A 15,642-nucleotide genomic window follows, 5' to 3' on the forward strand; every position below is an offset into this window, starting at 1 on the left:
ATATATATATATATATATATATATATATATATATTTTTTTTTTTTTTTTCTGATTAAGAATATTCTTTTCTAGCCAGGCGTGGTGGAGCACACTTGTAATCCCAGTATTTGGGAGGCTGAGACAGGAGGATCGCAGGTTCACCGCCAGCCTCAGCTACTTAGTGAGACTCTATTTTGAAATTAAGGACAAAAAATAGGGCTGGGGTGTGGCTCAGAGCTAGAATGTCCCTGGGTTCAATCCCCAGTAACCCCCCAAAAAAGAGTGTTCTTTTCTGATCTTATTAGCTAGGGATTTCTGTCATCGGATTTTTAAAATTTTTTAAACTTTTAAAAAAACATTAAATTTTAATTTAAATATAATAAACACATGAAAACTGGATTGTATTAAGTACTTTTCTGTGTATTAAGATTATTTCCAGGCATGGTGGTGCAGGCCTTGTAATTGGGAGGCTGAGGCAGGAGGGTTTAAGGCCAGCCTCAGCAATTTAGCAAAACTCTCAGCAATCTAGTGAGCTCCTGTTTCTAAATGGATGGATGGATGGATGGATGGATGGATGGATGGATGGATGGATGGATGGATGGGTGGGTGGGTGGATGGATGGGTGTGTTCAGAGGCAGAATGTTCCTGGTTTCAATCCTGGGTACCACACACAAAATGATTATCATCATGATGATTTTTTCTTGAATTCATCACGTCATAACTTATGTTTCCGGTTGATTTTGTCATGCCAGCCTTATGTCCCAGCCTACTTTATTACACTGTGGCATCACTGCATCTAATTTGATAGTAGTTCGTGAGCGAGACCGGCCTGAGTTTCCCTTCTGGGCTCCCTGGGCTGTTTCTATGGCCACTGTGCTCACCTTATGAACTGACTTGCTGATGATGCGTCTTTGTCTTTCCTCTGAAAAATCCAATATGAGAGTGCATTATTTATTCCTTAAATATTTAGTGGCACTAACCAGTAGAGCCATCTGGGCTTGATATTTCACTTCTGGAAAGATTTTTTGCTAGTATTTCAGCTTTTCTAATGGTTATAGGATGATTTACATTTTCCACTTTTTTTTCAGTGAATTTTGGTAAATTTTCCTAGTTCAAAAATGTTTTCTTTTCATTTAAATTGGATATGTAGCCAAGCATGGTGGCACACGCATGTAATCCAAAGGCCTGGGAGGCTGAGACAGGAGGATCGCACAGGTTCGAAGACAGCCTCAGCTACTGAATGAGGCTCTCAGCAACTTAGTGAGACCCTGTTTCCAAATAAATATTTAAAATAGGTCTGGGAGTATAGTCTGGAGGTAGAAAAGCCCCTGGGTTCCATCCCCAGTACACAAAAATAAATAAATAAATAAATAAATAAATAAATAGGATATGTATTGGCATTTGTCAGTTCTTTTAAGTGTTGAACTTTCTCTGTATTCACTACAACTTATATATTTTATTTTTATGCACTGATAGGTGTGGTTTGTCAATAATAAGATTTTTCCACCTGTATATATAGGTTAGTTGGGCTGGAAATTTTCTTTTCCTATCCCTGTTGGCTTTTGGGATCAGTATAATGATGACATTTAAATTAATTTTAGAATATTTTTGTCTTTTTCTGTTTTGTGGAAGTGTTTATGAAAGGCTAAATAATCTATCCCTTGGGAGGTGTTTTAAGAACCCACCTAGAGCCGGGCGTGGTGGCGCACGCTTGTAATCCTTGCACTTGGGAGGCTGAGATAGGAGGATCGCACGGGTTTGAAGCCAGCCTCAGCTACTTAGTGAGGCTCTCAGCAACTTAGTGAGACCCTGTTTCCAAATAAAATATAAAAAAGGTCTGGGAGTATAGCCCGGAGATAGAAAGCCTCTGGGTTCTACCCCCAGTACCACCAAAAAAAAAATGAACCCACCTAGAAAACTATGAGCTTAGTGTTTTATTTACAGAAAGATGTTTAACTATCCTGTTTCTTTAATTAAATTATTTAGCCATTTGTTTCTTCTTTTGGCATTGTATATATTCCTAGAAAATTTGTTCATTTCTCCTAGATTCTCCAATTATTGCAATTACTGGCATAATATTACTATGGAATTTTTTTGTTGTTGTTGTATTGAGGATGGAACCCAGGGGCATTCTACCTCTGAGCTACACTCCCAGCCCTATTTTTTATTCTTCATTTTGAAACAGTGTTCACTAAGTTGCAGAGGGCCTCACAAAGTAGCAGACGCTGGCCATAAACCATGATCCTCCTGTCTCAGCATCCCAAATGTTAGGATTACAATTATGGACCACCATGCCTGGCTGGCATCTTATTTTTAATCTCTGATGTGTCTATTTTAATTTAATGTTAGTTGTTAATATCCATTGTGTAAATAACTTTGCCGTACCTTTATTTTCATCCTTAGGGTTATGTCTGCATTCTTTTTTTTTTTTTCTTTTCTTGATTAGTCTTACTAAATTTTTGTTTTCTTTTGTTTGGGGGGTGTTTTTTTTTTTCTTTTGGTACTGGGGATTGAACCCATGGTTGTTCTACCTCTGATCTATACCAACAGCCCTTTTTATTATTTTGAAACAAGGTCTCACTAGGTTGCTAAGAATCTTGCTAAATTGCTGAGGCTGCCCTCAAACCTGCAATCCTCCCATCTTAGCTTCCCAAGTACTGGGATTATAAGAAGTGCCACCATGCCTGTCTCCAAAATTATTTTTATCTTACTAACTTCTTAAACTATTTATTTATGTCATTAATAACTCTGTGTGTGTGTGTGTGTGTGTGTGTGTGTGTGTGTGTGTGTCTGTGTGTGTCTGTGTCTGTGTCTGTGTTATATGTGTTACTGGGATTGAACCCAGAGTCACTCTGCCTCTGAGCTACACTCCCAGCCCTATTTTATTTTGAAACAGGGTCTCTAGTTTGCTGAGAGTCTTGCTACACTGCTGAGATTGTCCTTGAACGTCCAATCCTCCTGTCTTGGCCTCCCAAGTACTGGGATTCCAGGCATGAACCGCCACTCCCAGCTGGCTGATAATTCACATTTTAAAAATAGCATGCTAAAGCTATCCATTTCCCTGGTTTTAAGATTTGCTAAGTAATATTTTCATCATCAGTCACTTACAAATATTTTATTCAAATTTTATGTATTTATCTTTACTAGCAAATATGTTGACATCAATCAGAATTACAAACCACAAAAATAGATACAGCAAAGCATCTTCTACCTCTGCTGACATGTCATCCCTTACTCCTTTTATTCGCATTAAATAGTATCTCATCCCTCCTTCCAGAGGTCACTTCTATTTTTAAATGTATCTTGATTTTATCTTGAGGGTGAATTAAAGGTTATTTTTTAAATTTCAAAGCATATGGGAAATTGTTTTGGCTTTTGATATAATTTAGTTACTGGTTCTTAATTGCAGTGTTGTAAAAAATCTCCTCTGATACCACCAGTTTCTCGCAGTTTGCTTTCACCTCACACGTATCTAGATATATATGCATGTTGAAATTTCCTACTAGATTGGTCGATTCATATTTTTCCATGTCGACGTATGAGATTTGTTAGACATACTGGGAGACGAGTCCCTTACCATATATGTGTTTTGCAAATATTCCCTGCCCACCTGTGCATTATCTTTGCATCCTCTCAGCCTGACTTTCCTGGAGCAGAAGTTTTAAAAACTTTCATATCAGTATTTTTATTTCATGGATTAGACTGCTGTTATATCTAAAAGCACATTGCCACAGTCAAGATGTACTATGCTGCCTACTGTTTCCCTCTGTTTTTGTAAGGCTCACTCACCTCCTGGGCCCATTGCAAATGCGGGTCTGCCCACTCTTCAGGACCCTCCCTCGTGGGACGTAACTGCTCCTGCAGCTGACTCTTTAGAGCCCTTTATCTTCTCCTCTATCAGGTGTGTGCACCTTATTATTATAGTTCAAATTACGTAGGGAATTTTTTTTTCTTAAAGTTACCTATCATGATGGTGTCTAGATCATAAGTTCTAATAAATTATGTGTCAAAAGTAGTAAATTATACATCATTTTAAAGTAATGACTGGTGCAAGGGAAATATTTCAGCTCGTTATGATTGACCAAAATCTTTCTTGGAATGTACCAAGTCAGCCTTGTCTATCAAGAAAGTCTTCACGTGCCTTTATTTCAAGAATATCTCTGGAACAATTTTTCAATGTTGAAAATAACCCAGATGATTGTTTCTTAACAGGAACATGCATTTCCTCAACTTAGGTGCATTTTCTTTCATGAAGGGCATTTTAGGTTTTTGTTTGCGACTAGCTTCATAGTAAATTTGGAAATTCATAAGCATTTACAGGACTTTGAACTGTGCACTTGTTTTTCCAGAACATGTCAGAGTCTGCGTGGCCTTCAGAATGCTTGCTAAGGAAACTGGCCTGGGTGTTTTAATTATTAATTGAAAGTCAGTTTGATAAAAGTTGTTCTTGTAGTGTGCTTCTCTTATACACGACAGTTATTAACTTGTGGGTTTTTTTTTTGGTAACTCAGCTCTTTTGTATCATTCATTTATAGCTCACTATCATATTAAAGAAAAAGTGAACGCATCTATTTTATATTGGCATTGGAGCTTTTATTATTCTGTCAGCACATGCTAATGATTGACCTAAGACAAACCTTTAGCCCTAAGTTATTTCACTGAATATTATATTTTTTCACTAACTAGTTAATAAATATCTCTGTTTATTTCTTCTGTTTGAAAATCTCCATTTTATTAAAGCCAGTACATGCCAGCATTGCTAGAAATAAAAATGTACAGGGCAGTGAAGCGCAGCCCCAGCAGGGCATGGGGAAACAGGTGCGTACACACCCTGCTGTTCACACTACAAACAAGATATGCTGTATCTTTGGATCAGATGACCTGACAAATATGCCATAAAGGCAAAACTCCACTGTGATTTGTTCATGCAGATCTCATGTATAGTTGTAAATAAATGTAAATAAGACAAGTAGGTAAGATGTCCTGCAGCAACACGAGGGAGAAGCGGCAGCAGCAGGGCTCAGCCCTTCTGTCCAGCTGGGGGGGTCTTCCCTGACTGCAGCCCCTTCCTTTTTCAATGCCCAGAGTTTCTCAGAGTGTGTTTTGGTCATCTTTATTACTCTCGTTATGATTAATATCTAGAGTCCAGCTCCGGCCATCTCTCTGGGTGATCCGGGGCAGGCAGCGAGCAGCCCATCCTAGTTTGCCATCTTGCTGTCAGGCAGTGAGATTTTTAAAGAGGGTTCTGCTTCCTAGGAACATGACCGCTCTCTGTCCACTCTCAGAGTATTTCTCATCTATTCAGAACCTGATTCAATGGACGATCTCTTATTATTCCCAGTTATTGAGTTTGAGGGATCATTCGGAAACAAGGAACAAAAGACAACAGGCTTTGTTTTCAAAGACAGCTGGTATACCTGCTATTGACATACAGCTGCCAATGCCTCTGTAAAGTAGAGGAACGGGCGTAAAAGAGTTCTGTGTAAAGGGGGAGCGCCTTTAGTACGCAGGAGAACCAGCCAAGTCCTCCTACACATTTATTTGATACTATTTCAAGTCAGCACTGTTAGAGAAGCAAAATAAAGATGAGATCCCCATCACCTCCTCATCCTGGGGCTCAGATTCATTATTACAGAGCACTTTTTCCTCCTTCAACATTGATGTGTTTGTCCAGCTATTTGCAATAGATTTTGTTTCATCACAGTAGAGAGGGAACAGGGTCAATAGCTGAGCTATTTTTTTTCCAGAAAAAAGGGAAAACTTTGTATGCTAATGGGTTCTTGCTAAGAGTAAATAAAATAATCTACATAAGATTAAACAAAATAATCTACATAAGATTAAATAAAATAATCTACTTGGTAGAAAATAAGCACTCAGAATTCTAGCTCCTAAGCCAGGGGTGGTGGTGCACATTTGTAATCTCAGCACTTGGGAGGATGAGACAGGAGGATTGCAGGTTCAGAGCCAGTATCTGCAATGTAGCAAGGCTTTCAGAAACCTAGTGAGACCCTGTTTCCAAATAAAGAAATAAAAAAATTGGTCTGGTGCTGTAGCTTGGATGTAGAACGCCCCTGGGCTCAATCCCCAGTGCCAGAAAGAAATATTATTTTTATTATTTGTGTGGAAATGTGGAGATGGTAAAGTTGTTAACATTCACAATAGCATGAATATAATGTTTATTGAAAAATAATGGATTAAAAAATTGTGGGATATGTACATGATAGAATTTTACTCAGCCATAAAGAAAAACACAGTTACTTCATTTACAGGGAACTGGATGGAACTGGAGAACATTATGATAAGTGAGATCAGTCAGTCACAAAAAATAAGAAATTGGGTACTCTCCCTAATATGTGGAATTTAGAGAGAAAATGGGTCATAGGAAGAACTCTAGACGAAGAAGGAGAAGCTACAGATGAGCAAATAAGGAGACCCGAGGGGGATGAGAGGAGAGAAGAGGGGAATTCCCTAATGCCCATGATGTACATTAACAAACATATCAATCACTAAGCCGGACATGAGGAGCACGGAGCGGGAGGGAATGGGCTGGGAATTGGGGAAGGGGTAATTGGGGGATGTGCATGTATGCCTCCACCATCTTTTACTTCATTAAGATGTATGACTACAATGCACCCATAAAAAGTTAAAAAAAATAAAATTCCCCAATAAAAAAGAAAAAGAATTATTGTAAGTATTTTGATTACTAAAGCCACTTATTACCTTTTTATTCTTGTTCTCAGCCCCTAGTATTACTTTTGTATTGCTGTCACATTTGGATTTTTTGGTGCCTGTCAGGGAATTGTTGGTGTAAGTAGTGCTTGTTAAATGTACATCATACATAAAGAGTTACTGTGTTATGGAAAATGTCGCATTCATAGCTAATACATTAGTGTTAATTAAAGATCCCTGAAGGCTGAGTTAATTCTTCACAGGAGGGCAGTGTCGCAGACTAGGTTTCCTGATCAACTTTGAAAATGACTAAAAAGGCTAGATAAAATTATTTTTTAAAGAATGTCTTTTTTTCTGTATTCATGAACCGTCACATTAGTTAGACACTCAAAAACAAAACACTGAATAAAACCAGAAACCTAGACACAGAAGCAGAGCACTGAAGGAAGTGTCCCCCCCTCCGACCTATTCTAAACGGAGCCAACAGGGACTGTAGTCTTGTCCTGCGTGCGTGTGTGCATGCATGCGTGTGACTGGGAATGGAGCCCAGGGCCGGTCTACCTCCAAGCTACACCCCTAGCCCTATTTTATTCCTTACTTGAAACGGTCTCACCACATTGCAGAGGGCCTCCACACATTGCTGAGTCTGGCCATGAACCTAAGATCCTCCTGTCTCAGCCTCCCAAGTACTGGGATTACAACTGCATCATCACGCCCAGCTTTGAGGACCGATTTTAAAGTTATCGGAGATGCTGACCTTGCTAGCTGTCTGTCAGGAAGACAGAGTTTCTGGAAACCCCACTTCCAGTCCCAACAGATAAAAAGCCAAGAAACACGATCCTACATTGGAAAAGAACACAAGACACATGAGGAAACTGAGCGCCGTGGACCCGAGCCTTCAGAAGTCATGTGAGCAGAATGCGTCCCGCGAGGCCTGAGCACTGGAATTATCAGCCATGAAACAGAAAATAGTCGTATTTAATATGGGATATAGATTAAGGGAATTTTAAGTGGATTTAAAACAATAAAAGCAAGAGAGTTTTAAAATTACCATTCATATCCGAAACTCCTAAAATATAAAATAGAAACAAAACAATCAAAATTCAGAACTTGAGTGGATCTGACATCGAGTTACAGAAGAAAGTATACAGAATGTAGGAGGGACTGAAAGAGATGAAAATAAAGCGATGAAAATGTTAAAAAAAAAAAAAAGAGCTTAGGGGAAGTGAAAGAATTCGGAGTGCAGGCTTCACCTAAAGGAGAGCCAGAGCGGCAGGAGGAGCGCAGACAGCTCACGCCAGGAAGTCCACGGTACTTAGCAGAGACCTGCCCAAGACAGCACGGACTCACAAGTCCTGATGGAGATAGAAGGCATGCCTGCACCTAGGGAAGCCCTGGGCCGAGGAGCACTGAAGCCCAACAGAAGATCTTAAAAGCAGCAGCCACAGCACCTGCAGAGCAGCAGCAGCTGGCTCTTCCACAACACCCCTAAAGATGTTCTGAGGCCAGTAAAAGCTGGGGCGCTGGCCACCAACCCGCTTTAAAGAACTGAGAGGGGCAGGTGGGAGTCGAGTGGCAAGGAGCGGTGGCCAGGAGCCCCCGGTGCACAGACGGGCAGGTGGGAGTCGAGTGGCAAGGAGCGGTGGCCAGGAGCCCCCAGTGCACAGACGGGCCTGTCTAAACAGCTGCTGACCCGGCAGAACAGCTACAATAGCGAATTGAGAAAAACCCAGGAGACAAAAATTAGCCGTAGAATGTAAACCTGGAGTAGGAAAACACAACTTAAAATGCCTTAAGTTTCTTTGATTGTTCAGGAAGAAATATTTACGTTCACAATTTGGTAAGTGAGGCATGGGTCCAGAGGCTTCTTACTGTTATCACTAAAAGAACGACTTCCCAGCCAGAAAGGAGGAGGGAGGTGATGGAGAAAATACTTATTTAGAATAAAATAAGACTAGAAAAGGAGAAAAAATGAAGTGCATCAAAACTAGGAATAGAACCACCATATGGACTCCCCTTGGTATCTGTCCTAAAGAACTGAAGTCTGGATTCTATGGGGATGCAGGAACAGCCATGTTCATAGCACAGTTCACAACAGCAAAATTATGGAGCCAACCCAGGTGTCTGTCAGCAGAAGAATGTGGGATAAAACGAAATTTACTCGCCATAAAAGAACACAGTTATGTCATTTGCAGAAAAATGGATGGAATTGGAGAATATTACGGTTGGTGAGATTAATCAGTCTCGAAGTCAAGAGCAGTAGGTTTTTTTCTCATTTGTGGAAACTAGAGAGAGTAGAGAAAACATAAGGAAATTCAAATAATGCAAAGAAAACACAAGGAACATCAGATAATGTAAAGATCAGTAGAGGAGTTGAATGAGGCTAGGGGTGAATTAGGGAGCCCAAGAGGGACGGAGGTGAAGGAAGCAGTTCATATTATGCTACAGCAATATGTGAGGTATTAGTAGCAACCTCAGCAACTCAGGTGCACAGGGCCGAGAGGGGAGTGGGGTGAGACTTAGAGGGAAGTACAGGAAGAAGTGTGTGTGTGTGTGTGTGTGTGTGTGTGTGTGTGTGTGTGTGTGTGTTGAAGTTCTGGGGATGGAACCCAGGACCATTCTACCTCCGAGCTACCCCCCAGCCCTATTTTTTATTCTTTATTTTGAAACAGGGTCTCCCTGAGTTGCAAAGGGCCTCACTAAGTAGCTGAGTCTGGCGGTGAACCACGATTGATCCTCCTGTCGCAGCCTCCCACATGCTGGGATTACAAGCGTGCGCCACCACGCCCGGAAGAACTGTATGTTTTTAACACTTTGAACTCCTGACTATGATGGATAATTGCAGCGCACTAGAGATATTTTTAAAAATGGTCAAATCATTGTGAAGAATTAAAACTGTAACTAAAGACAAAAAAAAGTAGAGCAAAAAGCACAAGATACAAGAAAAATAAAGGTAAATATGTAAGGATATACAAACTAATTAGACCAAGCATTCCATTTAAAGACAAATACTGATTCTGGGTTTTAAAAATTAAAACTCTATTTTTACATTCTTATTGTAACTTTTAATTTATATTTGCATTGTAATTTTACATGATAGATTTATAATGATATATTCATATATACACATAATTTTGTCTGTCTACTTTCCCATACCTCCCTCTAACTTCCCTTCTACCCCCCATATATAAAAATCTATATGCTACAATCTCACTGCTCAGGAGGCTGAGGCCAGGAGGAGGATTTTAAGTTTGAGGCCAATGCATGGTAACTTAGGGAGAACCTGTTTCAAAATAAAAATGGGTGAGGATGTAGCTCGGTGGTAGAGCACCACTGGGTTCAATCTCAGTCGCCACTATAACACACACACACACACACACACACACACACACACACACACACTCCTCTCTCTCTCTCTCTCTATCTATCTATCTATCTATATATATACACATACATACATCATACATACATGCTGTTCATTATATATATATATATATATATATATATATATATATAAAGATTGAGGATGCAGAAAGGTTTAAAATAAAATATTGGATTAAAATATACCAAGCAAATATTCTCCCACCCCAAGAAAACTTACTATTCAAAGTCTATTAACATCAGACCAAAGTGACTATAAGGTAAAATTGATACAGGAGAAAAAAAGAATGAGGATCATTATTAAATAACAAAAAGCCAGTCGACATATAAACTCAAAATAGTATAAAGGAAAACTTAAGAGATATAAAAGAGACAAATCAGCCAGGATCATAGGAGGTTTAAGTGCACATCTGTAATAGAGCATGTAAAAACTCAGCAAGTTCCGGGAGATTTCAAGGACATCGCAAGGTTGATGCACTGGACAAGTGGGTATGGCTCTCAGCTGGACAAGTGGGTATGGCTCTCAGCAACTACAGAAAGCAGAGTAACATTTCTAGCAATCATTCATGACACTTTTAAAAACTGACTCTGACTTACCATCAAGCAATCTCAACAATTTTCAGAGAGTTAGTGGAAGATGTACTGGACTCTTTGGCTTTAAACCCAGGATGACCTGTGTCCTTACGTAAAGAGGGAAATGGGTACAGATACTCAGAACAAATCATGTGAAGACAGAGGCCAATAAAGGCAAAAGCCTACCCCGCAAGCACCAGAAGCTAGGACGGAGGTGGGGAAGAGCCGCTGCTGCGGGCTCCAAGGAACCACTGTGCCTTGAGGGTCAGACTTCCAGCCCCTGGGACTCTGTGAGAAGTTTTCCTCCTCTCAGGGCACCCGGTTGTGCACTTTGTCACGGCGCCCCTACGAGGCACATACACTGTCTGTGTTCGGGAATTAAGACACATGCTTCTAAATGACTCATAGGTCAAAGAAAAAATTTAAATGTTTTGAACAAATGATATAATATCTAAACCTAAGAGGTAGAGCTACAAACTTGAGATGATTTATGTAAATGGTTCAAAAATCAAAGAAAAAAAATAAAAGAACTTTTTTAAATGCCTAAACTAAATGATGATGATATAATACCTAAACCTAAGAGAAAGTGTGGGCACTGTGAGGTCCGGCTGTGAGGCTGGCCTGAAGAGGCAGAGAACAAGGGAACTCCAGCAGGGGCAGGAAAGTGAGCCCAACCTTCCCCTGGGGGGCCTCGTAAGTCTACTTGCCCTGGTCCCTGTCAAGACCACCACTGGGGAGAAGCCACACTGCCTAGGTTCCTCCCTCTGCGCCCCAAAACAAGCCCCTCTGCTGACTCTAGTGGGTTCTCTTCCCATCAGATCCCCTCCCCAGCTTTCCTCCAATTAATGAGCCTGTTCTGGTCTGTAGAGCTGTTTTTCTTTCTTTTATCCCTATATTATTATTATTATTATTATTATTATTATTACTATTATTACTATTATCACTATTTTGGTGGTACTGGGGTTCCTGGAAGCCCTTCTACCTCTGGGCTACACTCCCAGACCTATTTTATATTTTTATTTGGAAACAGGGTCTCTTAAGCCAGAGCGTCTGGCTTCAAACCTGCGCAATCCTCCTGTCTCCGCCTCCCAAGCGCGGGGATGACAAGCGTGCGCCACCACGCCCGGCTTATCCCTATGTTACTTAACAGAACTAAAGTAATATTTAGAGAGACATTAATAGTTTACATTTATAAATCAAAAAAGAATAAACAGAAATGGGTTAATTATCCTAAATAAGTTAGAAGAATCTAAAAATAAACGTGGCAAAAGTAGAAGGAAGGACATAAAACTAAAGACACATATCAATGAATTAGAAAACAAAAACGCAGTAGATAGGACTGGGTGAATTTCACGAACATGATGGCGTTGCCTATTTGAAAAGCCAGTCAGAGGACGGGTGGTGCCCCATCCACCTACATCTGGGGAGCAGCGGACGCTTCACCAAGAGTGTGTGGCTACAGGTGCGTCCTTCGGAGCCGGAGGGACGAGGGGCCCAGGAGCGGCTCTCCCTGCTCACACCTCGGCCCTTGTTCTCTTAACCCAGGTCCTGGCCGACATGGAGACCCAGGTGCACCAGTTGCGGGAGGAGCTGATCAGCGTGAACGCGCAGCGGAAGCAGCAGCTGGTGGAGCTCGGGCTCCTGCGGGAAGAGGAGAAGCAGCGGGCGGCCAGGGACCACGAGGCGGCGGTCAGCCAGCTCAAGGCCGAGGCGGAGAAGATGAAGCTGGAGCTCGGCAGGACGCACGCGGCCGAGACGGAGATGGCGCTGGAGAAGGTGAGCCGAGCGGCGCCAGGCCGCGCTCCCCCTGGTCTACTGGGGTGCTGGGGTCCAGCCCACAGCCTGCTGCCTCCGAACCACACCCCCAGCCCTTGCTATTGTTGTTTTGAAACAGGGCCTAGCTGAGTTGCTGGGGCTCTTGCTAAGTTGCCGAGAAGGTAATAAATATGGAAATACTCCCTACGTTTATAAACTCTTTAAGGAGCAATTTAGATACACCTTCCCCTGTGGCCGAGAGCCCCAAAGTAATCTAGTAGATTTCCTAACTTTATCCTTAAGTTTCATGGAAGGGATCATATTCCATTCCATATTAATTAAGTATACATTGTGTAAAATGATGTTATGGTATTGTTAAGTATTATTATGATTAGGAATTCTTGGACCAAATTTTCCTAGGTTAAGACGGTAAGTTTCACTTTTTTCCTAGGTTGTCTAATAATTCCTAGACTTCATAGTTTTTCTATAACACCCTCACATAAATGATAACATGTATTTTTCCAGTTTTATATTTTAGTAGAAATAAGAAAGCTTTTTAGAAATATATTATTATTTAATATATTATTAAAATTAATGTCAGGATAATAGTTAACATTTTGGAGTTGACTCATATTCAAGCTACAATCTCAAATATTCTTTCTTTTGATATTCTGAAAAAGTACAAATATTTTAATTATGTACTAAACGTAAATTGCTAATAATCATAGCAGTTGTAAATTGCCCCTTGGATAATGTGTATCTTGGGAACAAGAAACTTAAAAGGGTTATTTCAGAATCATCTAATTCTATTCAAAAAAATTTTTTTTGCCTCTTCATCATCTTCAAATAATGTTGACCCCTCAAAGAGACCACAGCACCATTCTGAGCAGGAAACCCCTAGGAACGTGTCCTACACCCAGCTGTGATGCTCACCCGCTATTGAAAAACACTCCTGCATATCCTAAGAGAAGGCAGGACTACAGAGGCGGCAGCAGCAGGGTCGCCCATAGAGAGGGCCCTAGGACCAGACAGAGCCCCAGACTGCTGCGGGAGAGCGGAGGAAGGTTAAAAGAGAATAGCTGTAAAGGAAGGACTGAGGGAACTGCTACGTGTGAGAGCTTGGGGAGGAGACAGGAAGGCCATCGGGGAAAGGAATATGGGTGGATGTGTGCTCATGGAAGTAGACTGAGTGTGTGAAACGGAGAATTCTCAAGAATGTGACAGAAACCAGGGAGGCTGAGGGTTGAGGAAAGGTCACTGGATTGGAAACTGAGAAGCCACTGATGATCTTGGGCAGGGAAGCAGGGCTGCAGAAGCCGAGTGAGGAAGCGGGGAAGAGCGGCCGTGTGCACGCTGCCACCACCACTGTGAGCTACATGTGATGTGAGACTCTAGTGCACCAGCAAAAGTGTCGTAGTAAACAAAAGCAGATGGGAATACCGAAGCACTTTAAACAGCTCTGAAAGTTAAGATATTTGCTAGCAGTTCAAAATCCAGTTCAGCATTGAGGGCTTTAGACATCAGTTTTCTGTCATTGAGTATAAAGTTGAGGTCCAAAGAGAAGATAGCAAAAGCACCAGAGTAATAAAGAATCCGAAGGGAGCATCCCGGGGCCCAGGTTGTTTCAGTGGCATTCATCATGCCGAGGTGCTTAGGAAGGGATTCCTGAGTCCGCTCCTACCTGGGTTTCTTCAGCCGCCCTTTAGACCCAGGTGCTGTCTTCAATTATCTCCATAGGGCACAGTGCTGGAAGTAGAGTCGAAGGGAGTCAGTGATTGGCATGTGCACAGTGAACACTTCTTATCTGCCCTTGTAAAGTCTTCTCAAACAGAATAAAAAATTCCACAAAATATGAACCTTTGAAAAATTAAAGAACATTACTAAGTGATGATAGTAAGTTTCAGAAAATTCATGAAAACTTTGCCATTAAAACTTTGCCATTGTTTCAGAAAACTATTGAGCTATTTTAAGAATAACCTTTCCTTAATTAGGAGACATTTTAGAAAATAAGAAAAATAAAGAAGTGTGTGAAGCTGTTTCTGCCACCACCCATATATAACCAATAGCAATAATTTAGCAATATGTAAAATAGCTCTGTTGACTTCCATAGCTGCAGTCATACTAAAACAGTTCTATCTCTTTTTCTGGTGTTGCATTTTATGGATGTTATTTTATTTGGGGACATTTAGTTGTTGTTTTTTTTAATTTCATAGTGTGGGTATTGGTATCTTTATACTTAAAATTTTGTCAACACTTGTGTGTGTGTGTGTGTGTGTGTGTGTGTGTGTGTGTGTGGTGCTGGGGATGGAACCCAGGGGCATTCTACCTCCAAGCTAAACCCCCAACCTTATTTTTATTTTGAAACAGAGTCTCAATATGTTACGGAGGGCCTCAAAGTAGCCGAGGCTGGCCGAATTTTGTCAACATTTCCAATTTTTACCCCAAAGGTTAAAATCTCCATAGAATTACCAGGCCGATTAATATTATTAATATTTTTCCCATTTTGTGGAAAAGGCATTTTTAATTTACGATTTTAAGAGCAAGTTCAACATTGCACTAGATTTCTTATTTGTATTTCAGTGTCTATGAAATAAAAATTATACCTATTTATGCCTTTTGCCAATTTTACTTTTTTTAGGGTCCTGATATTTTTCTCATGAACTTATATATGCTTTCTTTACAGTTTGAATGCCAAAACCCTTTATTGTGGAAAAAGTTTTTGGTGTTTGCCTTTTAATTTCATGATATATATTAAAAATTATTTGTATTTAGTCAAATCTCTTCATCTTTTCCTTTTTGAGTACCCCAATATAAATTGCTGTTTTAAGCTTAACATTTTGATACTAAAATTATATCAACACATCAAGCATTTTCGAAACCTTATGAATTTGACATAACATTTAGCAGCTTGGTTTCTGGCCTGTAATTTTAAGTGGTATCTGAAGGATTATACTGGAATTCTGCCAGCCTGAAGTCATTAAAAGACTCTGAGCACAATTCAGCATCTTTTTCAAATTTAAGAAAGGCTTCATATGGCATAATTATTCAGAGCTAAGGTCACAGAAACTACTTAAACCTTTGAAATTTATAATTAAAGGATTAATATTACCTTATGAAGACATTGTCATGTTGGCTTAAAAAGGATTTCTAATCTCACTCAGTTCTGGTCTTCCTACTTTGATCTTTTCCTTGACTTTTTTCTTTGCTAAAGATATGAATTTTTAGATCCTTGAATTTTAAAATTAAAGATTAAGATTTATAAAAATTGATTGACAAATGGCATC

General features: G+C 40.3%; 1 protein-coding gene across 1 annotated transcript in view; it reads left to right on the forward strand.

Moving 5' to 3' along the window:
* Positions 1-15,642, forward strand: part of CEP112 (centrosomal protein 112) — a gene marked incomplete at both ends in the record, with an annotated part of 477,771 nt that overhangs the window by 275,139 nt on the left and 186,990 nt on the right. The window contains one exon of the mRNA XM_080714112.1: positions 12,149-12,379. Coding sequence (XP_080570238.1) covers positions 12,149-12,379 — 231 coding nt within the window. The remainder of the gene's footprint in view (positions 1-12,148; positions 12,380-15,642) is intronic.

This window comes from Muscardinus avellanarius (genome assembly GCF_963383645.1).
Source record: "Muscardinus avellanarius genome assembly, chromosome: 16".
Classification (NCBI taxonomy): domain Eukaryota; kingdom Metazoa; phylum Chordata; class Mammalia; order Rodentia; family Gliridae; genus Muscardinus; species Muscardinus avellanarius.